The following is a 15,223-nucleotide window of genomic DNA, read 5'->3' on the forward strand; positions in this document are numbered from 1 at the left end:
TATATATATATATATATAACACACACACACACACACCACACACACATGTATGGATCCTGAGGAAGCAACATCATATGTGACAATACTCATGGGGTCTTAATTAGTAATGAGCGAGCATGTTCCCTACTGCTCGCCTGAGCATCTCACTGCTCAACATGCTCGGCGCTCACCGAGTATTTCTGGGGTTGCTCGGCGGGAGCTCAGGTCTCCTCCCTGCATGTTTGGCGCTCTTTAGAGCACCAATGAACATGCAGGGATTGCCTGCCACTCACTGCAATGCCATAGCCTTGTTGGTTGTGGCATTGCAGTGAATGGCTAGCCGCACAGCGTCAGCAGGTCGATATCAGACCTGGCGCCGCCATGCTCATCACAGTCACTCCGGAATCAGACAGTGTAGGGAGAGCTGCTGCTGAGCTAGGGAAGAGATTTGCTTGTTTCTAGTTAGTGTAGGTGTACCAAGCTATATTAGAGACATATATCCATCTCAACAAACAGTCCTTGTGAGGACTAATCCATCTGCAGAGATATCAGGCAGGCAGTGTATATAGCAGACTACAGTGCATATAGCACAAGTGGCTCCATTCCAGTTCTGTCTGCTGCTGCTGTTATATTTCTAGAAATAGGCCCAGGTCTCAGGGGCCAGGAATAATTTTTTTTGGATCTTAATCCTCATTATTTGCTTAAAAAGCAATCCAGAGAACAGTTTTTGTGCACCATTTGCTTGTTGGCACTGCAGAATACAGCCAGGTCCTATCCATATTACAGCACTAAAAATCCAGCTTTAAAACTGTGTTTTCCCCATCACACGGATCACATATATGTTTTCAGAAAATACTGCCATTTCTGGCCTCCATTAAAAATTTGTTTCAGTGTGTCAGTGAAGCAATTGACACCAGATTGCTGTTCAAAATAGTTACCTACAGGTCAGGTATTTAAAATTGTGTTTTCTCCGTCACACGGATCACATATACATTTTCAGAAAATAATGCCATTTCTGGACTCTATTAAATTTATTTTTCAGTGTGTCAGCAAAGTTTTTGACACCGGTGTGATGTTCAAAATAGTTACCTACAGCCCAGGTATTTAAAACTGTGTTTTCTCCGTCACACGGATCACATATACTTTTTCAGAAAATACTGCCATTTCTGGCCTCCATTAAAAATTTGTTTCAGTGTGTCAGTGAAGCAATTGACACCAGTTTGCTGTTCAAAATAGTTACCTACAGGTCAGGTATTTAAAGCTGTGGTTTGTCCATCACATGAATAACATATAAGTTCGCTCCAAATTCAGTCATTTGTTGTGAGCGTGGAAGATATTGTCTTCCATTTAAAAAGGGCAAGGCACATGGAAAGGGATGGGGAACTGGACGTGATGGTGATGATGGTGCATGCAGAGGCCGAGGCCGTGGGCAAGCTGAAATTGTGCCACAACAAACACCCACATCTTCTCGCTTGACCTTCCTGTCCCAATTGATAGGGGACCGCAGAACATCACTATTGAACACAGAGCAGTGTGAAAAGGTTATTGGTTGGATAGCAGTTAATGCTTCCAGTCACTTAGCCACCACCACCTCCACCTTGTCTTCCACACGGTCAAGTCTCAGTAGCTGTGAGTCTGAATCGCATATTCCTCACCCTGAACCTCCTTCCTCCCACCATGCTGAGTGCCCAGAGACAACTGATCCCACACTTGGACACTCCGAAGAGCTGTTCACTTTCCCATTTATAGATTCGGGCCTCTCACTCGGTCCACTTGAAGCGGGGCAAGAGGAGATCGCATGTAGCAATGCCCAAATATTTGAGCAGCCATGGTCAAGCGAAGACGACGGTGGGAAAGTGTCACAAGAGGTAGACGATGATGAGACATAATTGCCAGAAAGTCAGGAAGAGGACCAGAGTGTGGAAGTGGAAGCCGAGGTGGTGGATGATATAGTAACTGAACCAACCTGGCAGGAGGACATGCAGAGGGAGGACAGCAGCACACAGGGGGAGGGAGGCAGAGCACCCCAACAGGCAGGAAGAGGCAGTGTGGTGGCCGCAGAAAGAAGGCAGGCAACCGTACCCCGTAACACCAACGCGAAGAAAGTTGCCAGTACAACTGTTAGGTCTCCCCGAGTCTGGTTGTTTTTTAAAGATTCTGCCGATAACCCCAAACAGGCCATTTGCACCACCTGCCAGGCCAGCATCAGCAGGTGTGGCAAAACGACCAGCCTGACCACCATCAGCATGATCAGGCACATGGCAGCAAAGCGCCTGACTTTGTGGGCCGAACCCCAGGGTCCAGGAACAGTGTCTGCAGGTGGCACCATTGTCCATGGTGCATGTGAAGATGCCTCCTGCCCTGCACCTGTCGTTGCACACTCTCAAGTAGCAGCATCAGGAAGCATGTCCTTGTCCCAGTGCAGCGTTCAGTTGTCCATACCCCAGTCCTTGGAACACAAGCACAAATATGCAGCCAACGCCCCACAGGCCACAGTACTAAATTTTCACATTTCACGACTGATTGCGCTCGAAATGTTGCCTTTTAGGCTCGTGGAGATGGAAGCATTCCGCAACCTGATGGCGGCGGCCATCCCTCGGTACTCGGTCCCCAGCCGCCACTATTTCTCCCAGTGTGCCATCCCCGCATTACACAAGCACGTGTCCCAAAACATTAGCTGTGCCCTCAACAACACAGTTACCGGGAAAGTCCACATAACCACGGACACGTGGACAAGTGCTTGTGGGCAGGGACGGTACATCTCGCTGACGGCATACTGGGTTAACATAGTGGAAGCCGGGATACAGTCGGACCTTGGGACCGAACACGTCCTCCCGACGCCGAGGATTGCGGGCGCTAGGTCAATTAGGGTTGCCCCCACAGTCTACAGCTCTTGCACCTCATCCTCCTCAGCCTCCTTCTCATCTTCAGCCTCCATCTCCGAAATGACCACATCAGTCATAAGCTGGAAGCACTGCAGCATTGCCTTGGCCAAGCGGCAACAGGCTGTGCTGAAGTTAATATGCTTAGGTGACAAACCGCACAATGCTGAAGAGTTGTGGACAGCTCTGAAAGAGCAGGCAGATCTGTGGCTCACACCGCTGAACTTACAGCCAGGCATGGTCGTGTGTGACAATGGCCGGAACCTGGTGGCGGCTCTGAGTCGAGGCTAGCACACACACCTGGCCCATGTGCTTAACCTCATGGTTCAGTGATTTCTCAAATCCTACCCGGAGCTGCCGGATCTGCTTGTTAAAGTACGCCGCCTGTGTGCCCATTTTAGAAAGTCATCTACAGCTTCCGCCGCCCTTGCCATGTTTCTGCAGCGTTTTCAGCTTCCGGCTCAGAGACTGGTATCTGATGTCCCCACGCATTGGAACTCTACACTGCAAATGTTGGGAAGGATTTGTGAGCAGAAGAGGGCAGTTGTTGAGTACCAGCATCAACAAGGCCATCGGTATTCAGTTCAGACTCCACACATAAGACCTCAGGAGTGGACATGAATGTCAGAAATATTTACCATCCTCCAAAACTTTGAGAACTCCACCAAGATGGTGAGCGTCGATGACGCCATAATTAGCGTCACCATTCCGCTTCCCTGTCTTCTGAAACGCTCTCTGCTCACAATCAAAGAGGATGCATTGCAGGCGGAGCACGATGAGAAGGAGCAAGGAACCATACAGGGTGATTACACACAGCCCAGCCTCATCTCATCCCAACGTTTATTGGGTGATAATGAGGAAGAGGAGGAGGAGGAAGAACAGGAGCTAGTTTCATGCACTATAGACGGTACTACCTGCACAGCTGTCAAACCATCTGTTCAGCATAGATGACAAGAGAACAGAGAGGAGGAGGAGAGCATGGTTAGTCACCCTCTTGGTGAGGACACGGAAGTCTTGCCTGTTAGCAGCCTAGCACGCATGGCTGAGTTTATGTTACGCTGCCTTTCCCATGACCCTCGCGTTCTCAAAATTTCAAGTGACAGTCATTACTGGTTGGTGACACTTCTAGACCCACGCTACAAGGAGAACTTTATATCTCTTATTCCTAAGGCAGACAGGAAGGGGCAGTACCAGAAGGCCCTTGTTGTGGAACTATTAAAAAAATTCCCATTTGAAAATGCTGGCAGCAGAGGTCACAGTTCGTTGGACAACCAAGGAGCACTGGCAAGAGAAACACAAATGCAATCCAGCAGAGGCAGGGGAACACTGTCAAAGTTCTGGGACAGTTTTCTCAGACCCTCCCATCAGACAGGCCCTGAAGTGCGGGGTATTCTCACAAGGAGTGCAAAGTTTGGGAAGATGCTGAGAGACTACCCTGCCGACCATACCAACGTCCTTCCTCTGCACCATTTAGTTATTGGGTATCCAAGCTGGATACGTGCAATGAACTGGCTCTCTACGCCTTGGAGGTCCTGGGCTGCCCTGCCACTAGCATTTTATCAGAGCGAGTTTTTAGTGCCGCTGGTGGAATTATAACTGATAACCGCATCCGCCTGTCAACTGAAAATGCTGACAAGCTGACTCTTATAAAAATTAACAAGGGCTGGATTGGGCCAAACTTCTCAACACCACCGAATGATAGCAGCATAACCTAAACTCAAATCCAGTGTCTTTTTTGGGAGGTGTATTCCCATGCACCTCTTCACACCCATACATGGGTGTACGCTTCTTCATTTTGGCTATTTGCTCTTGTCCTCCTCCTTCTACTCATCCTCATCCTCCACCACCATATCACCAGGGTGACCGTGGTCCGTGGTGCAACACCCACATAAATTTTTAAAGGGTGTTTATGATGCCCATAAAAAAAAATTATACAGTATGTTCATGTATACCCCCCAGGGGTAAATGTTTGTCAGCCCATACACTTAGTGCATGGGCATTACAAGTATAGAACACCCGCTCCTTTCTAATGGGAACATTTTTTTATGAGGCCCTCCAATTCTCTTCTAAGCGGCATTGGAGTGCCTCCCAATTTTTGGCAGCCCTTGCATTCACTGCATAGGCCAACACTATGGGAGACCCTCTCCTTTCTAATGGGAATTTGTCGTTACTGTGGCCCTGCTCTATGTGTCTTTAAATTCTTAGTGGGGTTTTTCCTAAAATTGGTCAGCCGTTAGACTCACTGCATACCCTATAACTGTATAGCAGACCCTTTCCTTTCTAATGGGAACATGTCGTACTTGTTACTGTGGCCCTGCTCTGTGTCTTTAAATACTTAGTGGGGTTTTTCCTAAAATTGGTCAGCCGTTAGACTCACTGCATACCCTATAACTGTATAGCAGACTCTCTCCTTTCTAATGGGAATTTGTCGTTACTATGGCCCTGCTCTATGTGTTTTTAAATTCTTTGTGGGTTTTTTCCCAAATTTTGGCAGCCCTTGCAGTCACAGCATGGGCATTACGACTATAGACGACCCGCTCCTTTATAATGGGAACATTTTTTTTTACTGAGACCCTCCTCTATGTCTCTTCAAAGGGGTATTGGGTTGTGTCCAAATTTTTGGCAGCCCTTGCAGTCACTGCATGCGCAATAACAGTATAGGAGACCCACTTGTTAATAATGGGAACAGCAAAGCATAGCCGGCTGATGGCTCTCTAACAATATCGAGGGCTGACTGCTGGCCTTTTAAGAATATTAAGGGCAGACTGATTGCCCTATAAAAATAGGCTTTATGACTTTCAGAGTCCCCCCATCATAAATAAAACAGGATGTGTCTGATAATGTGTCACACACCACATTGCCAGATAAGTTGTAAAATGTTAAAATGACATTTCCCGGTGAATGCATTTGTCTTAAAAAATAGCGTAAAAAACCCAAAACAATAGGATCTTTCTTTAGTATAAAAAACAGCGTCGCCAATTTAACCTCGATGTAATCACATTGTTTAGCTCCTGCACCTCCTCCTCCATCTCCGAAATGACCACATCAATCACAAGCTGACAGCACTGCAGCACTGCCTTGGCCAAGCTTCAACAGGCTGTGCTGAAGATAACATGCTTAGTGCTTAGGTGACAAACCACCGAGCGCTGCAGAGTTGTTGAAAGCTGTAACACAGCAGCCTGATCTGTGGCTCTCACCGCTGAACATACAGCCAGGCATGGTCGTGTGCTAATGGGTGGAACCTGGTGACGGAGAAATGACAGCCGGAGTAGATACGGTTTCCCGCTATGCCAGTCCTTTTACTGAGCTCAAGAATATGGCTGTGGTGAAATATCACTCCCACTGAGAAGCTGTTTCTGATTGAAAAACATTGTGCCCACCAGAGGATTTGATTCTGAGGGCTCACCTTTCTCCCCCGTTCAAGAGCACCATAGCAGCTGCAAAGTTAGCGCTATCATGAACTATCCTGAGGTAGAAGCCAGGGCACACCAGAAGATTCTCTGGTGGAACCGTCCAACCCTGCCGAGAAGCAGCTCTGGCTAAGAAAAGTGTGGGGGAAGGTTCCCAGACACTCTATGGCTGCTTTTTAAATATGGATCGGACGTGCTTATGCATGTTATTTCTCAAACCGCATTGCAGATCAGGCCATTGACCAACTCTGTAGTCAAGAAATTAAATGCGCAAAAAAAAGATGTTTGCGTGTCAAAGCACCACCGACAAGTGCGAGTTGATGTTGGACGTGCTGCCATTGCTTCTGCAACAAGCTACATTAGAGGACTTCCTGGGAGAAATGACACTCAGAGTAGATACAGTTTCCCCCTATGCCAGTCCTTTCACCGAGCTAAATAGAACTCAGCAAAAAAAGCTGTGGACTGGCTCCGTACCGTCCCTGGCAACATTAACCTGTCCACGTGTTTGTGGTTAGGCGGTCCTTCCCAGTAAGTGGCGGCTGGGGACCGAGTATGGATTCCCGGTCGCCAACGCCATAAAATTGTGGACAGCTTCTGCCTCCACGAGCCTAAAAAAACACATTTCAAGTGCAAGCAGCTATCAAAAATTTGGCAGTATAGTATTGCAGCCTGTGGGAGGGTGGGTGGCTGGCTGCATACTTGCGCTTGCATTCCAAGGAATGGGGTAGGGACAACTGAACGCTGCACTGGGACAAGGATGTGGATGGTGATTTTGGAAAGTCTGCAACGACAGGTGCGTGGCGGGAGACATCTTCGCATGCGCCAAGGATCACTTATGATGGGCACACTTTTAAGCAGTGACCTGGGAGTCAGAAATGCTTCCAGTGGTCTTCCCCATGCTGTTCCCATGTCTTTTCAGCAATGTATGCATGTGTCTGATGATGTGTCACACACCACATGGCCAGATAAGGTTGTAAAATGTTAAAATGACATTTCCTGGTGAATGCATTTGTCTTTCTTGAAAGCAATGCAAAAGTGCAAAAACGCATCAAAAACGCTACGTGTGAACATAGCCCAAGGTGTGGAGGAGTATTTTTGGTCTTGGTTATTTATTTTGCCTTATATACAAGTCATTACCCTGGAAAGGATGTTCCTTAACATATTTCCCAGGAAAATCCATTTTGGTTTTGTTTTTGTATGTTTTATTGTAAGTCCGTAAAAATTGCATAATACCTCTGTCAACGTTGTTAACAGCAGTGACCTGGGAGTCATAAATACTTCCAGGAGTCTTCCCCTTGCTGTTCCCATGTCATTTGAGCACTGCTCCCGTCGATTTGGGCAATTTTTAGGCCCTCTGCAGACTGCCGGGTGGATCAGCCTAAAAAATACTCGAGTTTCCCATAGACTTACATTGGGTTCGTTGCTCGGGTTGAGCACCCGAGTATTCCAATTTGCTCGACCCGAGCAACGAGTACCCGAGCATTTTAGTGCTCGCTTATCACTAGTCTTAATGCCTACATGAAATTATCCTTATGAGCCATCTTAACTCTGGTGATTATACACCAAAATATCTGAATCACTATTATTTTTGCTCACAGCTCATTTTTTGTAATACTACATTATTTTCTATTGCTGTACTCACTTTCTATGCATTACACTGTGTGTCTTATGTTTTCATGTATTGTATATTGTATTTAGGGGATTATACAATATTTTATTCTTATCAGGTTTCTAATAATATTGGGCTCTGTAGGCTAATATGCCATTCATGTTGGGTTTGTCTCCTCTATCCTCATTCTGGGTTCCAGGCCTGAGTTCTGGTGCAGTGTGCACATATTTTTAGTGTTTAAATTGTTTATTTAGGGTTTTGTTTGAATGCAGATGTTTATTTTTTCATATAGTGGATGTGCAACCATTTTTGTGCCTATGCCTTTCTCTTTGTTTTTAGTCTACATAACTATATATCATGATCATGAATGCTATACTATACGTTACAAGAATATTCAAAAATGTCCCTCAGATGAAGGTTGTTGCCAAAATGTGTGTCAAGTCCATTCCAGCATGATAGGCACCTTTATAATGGGTACAAGGATTTTCTCTTATTTTATGATGTTACCACTCCTGTGATATACACTGTGTGCAGAATTATTAGGCAAGTTGTATTTTAGAGGATTATTTTTATTATTGATCAACAACTATGTTCTGAATCAACCCAAAAGACTCATAAATATCCAAGCTTAATATTTTTGGAAGTTGGAGTGGTTTTTTTTAGATTTGGCTATCTTAGGAGGATATCTGTTTGTGCTCATAACTATTACTGTGCAGAATTATTAGGCAACTTAACAAAAAACAAATATAATTCCATCTCGCTTGTTAATTTTCACCAGGTAAACCAATATCAGTGCGCAAAATTTAGAAATAAACATTTCTGACATGCAAAAACAAAAACCCAAAAAATTAGTGATTAATATAGTCACCTTTCTTTATGATGACACTCAACAGCCTTCCATCCATAGATTCTGTCAGTTGCTTGATCTGTTTTCGATCAACATTGCGTGCAGCAGCCACCACAGCCTCCCAGACACTGTTCTGAGAGGTGTACTGTTTTCCCTCCCTGTAGATCTCACATTTTATGATGGACCACAGGTTCTCTATGGGGTTCAGATCAGGTGAACAAGGGGGCCATGTCATTATTTTTTCTTCTTTTAGACCTTTACTGGCCAGCCACGCTGTGGAGTAGTTGGATGCATGTGATGGAGCATTGTTCTGCATGAAAATCATGTTTTTCTTGAACGATACCGATTCTTCCTGTACCACTGCTTGAAGAAGTTGTCTTCCAGAAATTGGCAGTAAGTCTGGGAGTTGAGCTTCACTCCATCCTCAACCCAAAAAGGTCCCACAAGTTCATCTTTGATGATACCAGCCCATACCAGTACACCACCTCCACCTTGCTGGCGGCTGAGTCAGAGTGGAGCTCCCTGCCCTTTACTGATCCAGCCTCTGGCCCATCCATCTGGCCCACCAAGAGTCACTCTCATTTCATCAGTCCATGAAACCTTTGAAAAATCAGTTTCAAGATATTTCTTGGCCCATTCTTGACGTTTTATCTTACGTTTCTTGTTCAAAGGTGGTCGTTTTTCAGCCTTCCTTACCTTGTCACTGAGTATTGCACACCTTGTGCTTTTTGATACTCCAGTAACGTTGCAGCTCTGAAATATGGCAAAACTGGTGGTGAATGGCATCTTGGCAGCTTCACGCTTGATTTTCCTCAATTCATGGGCAGTTATTTTGCGCCTTTTTGGCCAACATGCTTCTTAAGACCCTGTTGGCTATTTGCCATGAAACGCTTGATTGTTCGGTGATCACGCTTCAAAAGTTTGGAATTTTCAAGACTGCTGCATCCCGCTGCAAAACATCTCACAATTTTGGACTTTTCAGAGCCCGTCAAATCTCTCTTCTGACCCATTTTGCCAAAGGAAAGGAAGTTGCCTAATAATTAAGCACACCTTATATAGGGTGTTGATGTCATTAGTCAACACCCCTCCTCATTACAGAGATGCACATCACCAGATTTACTTAATTGGTAGTTGGCTCTCAAGCCTATGCACCTTGGAGTAGGACAACATGTATAAAAAGTATCATGTGATCAAAATACTCATTTGCCTAATAATTCTGCACACAGTGTATATATCGTACTACACCATTGTCCCGTGACATAGATATATGCGCTATTACCACTCTGTCACATCATTTAATTTATGTGTATAGTGTTATTGGTTGATTAGTACTTTCTATCTATTATTTTTTATGTTTCTATATATTACTTATTGCATGCATACTTTATGATAACTACACAGATAATATTTTTCACAGAAACTTTACCTACTGTTCAACTTTTTTGTTCTGCATTATATTTTTCTTGTCCTATCCTTCTGCAATATGTTGCCATTTTTTTTGTTGACCACATTTTTCAATTTTCCTCTTATTTTTAATGAACTTTAATAAACTTAAATAAAGACAATATCTATTTTTATAATCAGAATTTGTCATAATTATTGTGGGTTTAGAACAGTGTTCCTCCTTTACTCTCTTTTGGTATGTTACAAGAATATCAGAAATCACTGAAGAATTCCATGATGGTATCAAAGGTCGCATGTCTTATCTGGTGTGTGTATGGACATGTACGGCTGGCTATCGAGATACTAGTAGTTACATACTAGTGTTCATAAAGGCTATTCAACAGTTGTTCTCTATAAAGATCTAACGCTCAAAAAAACAGATTGTATTGTATTTATATTGTACTAGAATTATAATATACTCAATGCTCTGTTATTATAGGGTCATATAAAAGTAGATTTTATATTAAACCTTTAGAACACCATCCCTTCATTCATTATATACTATCATGTGCAGGGGTATACACAGAAATCTTGGGGCCCCAGAGCAAACACTGAATATGAGGGGTCCCGCACAGTATGAGGACACTGACACAGTATGAGGGCACTGACACAGTATGATGGCACTAATAGCCGTCTTGAAAAATGAAAAAAATAAAACAACTCACCTAGCCCGAGGCATGATCTAGAAACATCATTGCACCTGCTGTACTGAAATTCAAATGCACAGGTAGAATGGTGGAACAGGGAGCAGACATGTCTTTGTTCCATCTTTGTATTCATGGTGTCTGCATCCTGAGGACCATTGAAATTGTTTTGTCGGATTGGAAGGTGTGGCCTGGTGCCTGCATCAAGCCTCCTGACTCATGGGCCCTAAAGTGGCCGCGTGGTCTGCTGCCATTGGCAATACACCATTCATCATGTTGTATTTAATCTAAAGCTCCCCTCTGTACTGAAGATCACATGCCCTAATATTAGTATGCAAATTATGTTATGTATTTTTCTCAGTATTGTAGTTTGCACTGACTTTCTGGTAAGCAAGAAGGAGATGTAGAAAAACCACCTTAAGATGCTGAAGGTCTGCATCAAACTGGCTTACATTTTCTTTGAGCCTCAATTTCCATATAATTACATACACACATAGTTGTAGCCAAAATAGATTTTTCAACAGTTACAGGTACACTAAGTGATGGCATTTCATTTGTTCATCAGTGGATATTTGACTGCTTTAATCCTCTCAATCCTCAGAATAAATGGAACTTAGAATATTTGCAACTTTCAAAGTTTTTCTTGAAAATTGGTCCTCCCTTCAGAAAGCAGCAGCACGCCCCTGCTGCATTGGAAGAACTTGTCTTGACTTCGGCCATGTAATTATCGAGATCCGTGACCATTCTAGAGTTTGATTCCCCGCAGATCATAATATTTTATCATAACATAGTGGAATCCCATAACATTATGTGATGGGAAAATCTCTTTAACAGAAAAACTAAACAGGACAATGGGTAAACAGAACCAATGGAGCAGTGGTGTGAATATAATTTTTGCCATTACATAGTATAATGCTAAGGTGTTGTTTGGGAGCTTTAAAGGGCTTATCTGTGTTCAGCTTTAATTCTGCACAGCTATCCCCCTTCATAAAGGTTAGCTGTGTGAGTGGCAACTCGTCAGTATTTTGCCTCTGTGCAATCTCTCTCATATACTCTAGCAATGCGACATGTAGCTGTGATGGGAACACTCCTTTAATATCTATCATGTGCATGAGGCTAAACATAGTGAAAATAGATAGGAAAAGATACATTTAATAACAGTCAGTAATGGCGCACTAAACCCCATAATGAATATTAGTTTCCACAACACTTACGGAAACCTGTCCATTGATGATCACTTCCTCAGAAAATCGAACTTTAACTGGATTGGACTTCAATCTTGCCTTTTTTGCTGCACTAATAAACGCTGATTTTGGTGACTTAAGAAAAAAGACACAACATAAAACATTTAATGTATAATCAATAAAATATTTAATAACAAAACAAATGAAAATAATTTGGAAACCATATATACAGAATAAATTGTAATATAATAATTGCAATATAATAAAAAGATATACAGCATACAGCTTTTATATATATATATATATATATATATATATATATATATATACACACATGTACAGTACAGACCAAAAGTTTTGACACACCTTCTCATTTAAAGATTTTTCTGTATTTTCATGACTATGAAAATTGTACATTCACACTGAAGGCATCAAAACTTTGAATTAACACATGTGGAATTATATACTTAACAAAAAAGTGTGAAACAACGGAAAATATGTCTTATATTCTAGGTTCTTCAAAGTAGCCACCTTTTGCTTTGATGACTGCTTTGCACACTCTTGGCATTCTCTTGATGAGCTTCAAGAGGTAGTCACCGGAAATGGTCTTCCAACAATCTTGAAGGAGTTCCCAGAGATGCTTAGCACTTGTTGGCCCTTTTGCCTTCACTCTGCGGTCCAGCTCACCCCAAACCATCTCGATTGGGTTCAGGTCTGGTGACTGTGGAGGCCAGGTCATCTGGCGTAGCACCCCATCACTCTCCTTCTTGGTCAAATAGCCCTTACACAGCCTGGAGGTGTGTTTGGGGTCATTGTCCTGTTGAAAAATAAATGATGGTCCAACTAAACGCAAACCGGATGGAATAGCATGCTGCTGCAAGATGCTGTCATAGCCATGCTGCTTCAGTATGCCTTCAATTTTGAATAAATCCCCAACAGTGTCACCAGCAAAGCATCCCCACACCATCACACCTCCTCCTCCATGCTTCACGGTGGGAACCAGGCATGTAGAGTCCATCCGTTCACCTTTTCTGTGCCGCACAAAGACACGGTGGTTGGAACCCAAGATCTCAAATTTGGACTCATCAGACCAAAGCACAGATTTCCACTGGTCTAATGTACATTCCTTCTGTTCTTTAGCCCAAACAAGTCTCTTCTGCTTGTTGCCTGTCCTTAGCAGTGGTTTCCTATCAGCTATTTTACCATGAAGGCCTGCTGTTAAGTCTCCTCTTAACAGTTGTTGAAGAGAGGTGTCTGCTGCTAGAACTCTGTGTGGCTTTGACCTGGTCTCTAATCTGAGCTGCTGTTAACCTGCGATTTCTGAGGCTGGTGACTCGGATAAACTTATCCTCAGAAGCAGAGGTGATTCTTGGTCTTCCTTTCCTGGGGCGGTTCTCATGTGAGCCAGTTTCTTTGTAGCGCTTGATTGTTTTTGCAACTGCACTTGGGGACACTTTCACAGTTTTCCCAATTTTTCAGACTGACTGACCTTCATTTCTTAAAGTAATGATGGCCACTCGTTTTTCTTTACTTAGCTACTTTTTTCATGCCATAATACAAATTCTAACAGTCTATTCAGTAGGACTATCAGCTGTGTATCCACCTGACTTCTGCACAACACAACTGATGGTCCCAACCCCATTTATAAGGCAAGAAATCACACTTATTAAACCTGACAGGGCACACCTGTGAAGTGAAAACCATTTCCGGTGACTACCTCTTAAAGCGCATCAAGAGAATGCCAAGAGTGTGCAAAGCAGTCATCAAAGCATAAGGTGGCTACTTTGAAGAACCAAGAATATAAGATATATTTTCAGTTGTTTCACACTTTTTTGTTAAGTATATAATTCCACATGTGTTAATTCATAGTTTTGATGCCTTCAGTGTGAATGCACAATTTTAATAGTTATGAAAATACAGTAAAAATTTAAATGAGAAGGTGTGTCCAAACTTTTGGTCTGTACTGTATATCTCACCTAAAACACTATTAACACCCCCGTCAGCTGGCTTTATCAGGAAGAAATCTCATTATCTTCTCTTTTCATCTGTAGGTCACCTACAAGTAATATCTAATATTCATATTAATGGCAATGTCTGTGATATACAGTATGGATGAACGGGATCTACCACAGCAACACCTGCTTCTTGTAAGTGACTCTTCAACTTTATAGAGCAGGGGTGGGCAATTAATTTTCCCAAGGGGCCATATGAGAAACTGTAACTGCTGTGGAGGGGCTGAACCAATCGGCTGAACTTATAGGGGTGGTCCGAAACAAAAGGTGAATTTCCTACTTAATGTATATCTATTTAATTAAATAATCTAATCTGTTTTCTAATATGCTTCAATTAAAAATTCTCTAACATTCCCTTTGTATTCTGACTTCCTGTCTGCCTTTTTTTTTAACTTCCAATGACATTTAGCTTAAGATTCACCAGTGCATGCTGGGATACTCAAGGGGAACATCATCAGGGGCCCTGGACCTATGGTCATTGCCGCAGCTACCGTTACCGCCCTGAAACAAATTGTGATCCATGACATCCATTTCAGGGACTGGGTTAGTCCCTGATCTAGTGAGCTTGCACCAGTTGTAAATTCTGATGCATGCTCAGTATGACCTCCCTGCGCTATATTCCTTTGAATGCACAGTGACAGTGCACGCCCTTGCCAGCTCTAAAAAGAAGTGATGAGGCAAGACAGCGCACTGTCACTGAAAATTGTAAGGAGACAACACGGCAAGCAGAGAGAGCAGGGACTAGCCCATCCCCTGAAACAGATGTCACTGAAGATGCTTCATTTGAAAGTGGTGACAGCAGATGTGGCAGTGACCACTGCCCTGGCCCCCTGATGATGTCCCATGTGAATATCCCAGCATGCACTGGGTATTCTCAAACTAAACATCATCAAAAGTAAAAAAAAAAAAAAACAAGCAGACAGGTAGTTGGAGTAGAGAGGGAACAGTGGGGAATTATTAATTGAAGCATGTTACAAAAGTAATTTGATTATTGAATTAGTATGATATTTAGTATGGAATTCACCTTTGGTTTCTTTAATTCTAATTAATAAAGAAATCATATGATTTTCATCCAGAAAAATAGAAGATTTTTTTTTACATGTATTGTCATTCGTGTGGCACTCATTTTTATACATCAGAAGTGAATAAAATTACAAGACCAAATGCAGTTTCCTATGTTAGTAATAGTTAGGAAACGTATCCGTAAAAATCC

The 15,223-nt window shown here is 43.0% G+C and overlaps 1 protein-coding gene across 4 annotated transcripts in view; it reads right to left on the reverse strand.

Moving 5' to 3' along the window:
* The window catches only part of FRMPD4 (FERM and PDZ domain containing 4), a 773,166-nt gene that overhangs the window by 53,648 nt on the left and 704,295 nt on the right, over positions 1-15,223 (reverse strand). For all 4 annotated transcript variants that reach the window (XM_073664699.1, XM_073664698.1, XM_073664700.1 and 1 more), the window contains one exon: positions 12,029-12,133. In XM_073664699.1, the coding sequence (XP_073520800.1) occupies positions 12,029-12,133 (105 nt within the window). The remainder of the gene's footprint in view (positions 1-12,028; positions 12,134-15,223) is intronic.

This window comes from Phyllobates terribilis, unplaced genomic scaffold, assembly GCF_046119375.1.
Source record: "Phyllobates terribilis strain yellow unplaced genomic scaffold, ASM4611937v1 Scaffold_2__4_contigs__length_985480577, whole genome shotgun sequence".
Lineage (NCBI taxonomy): Eukaryota > Metazoa > Chordata > Amphibia > Anura > Dendrobatidae > Phyllobates > Phyllobates terribilis.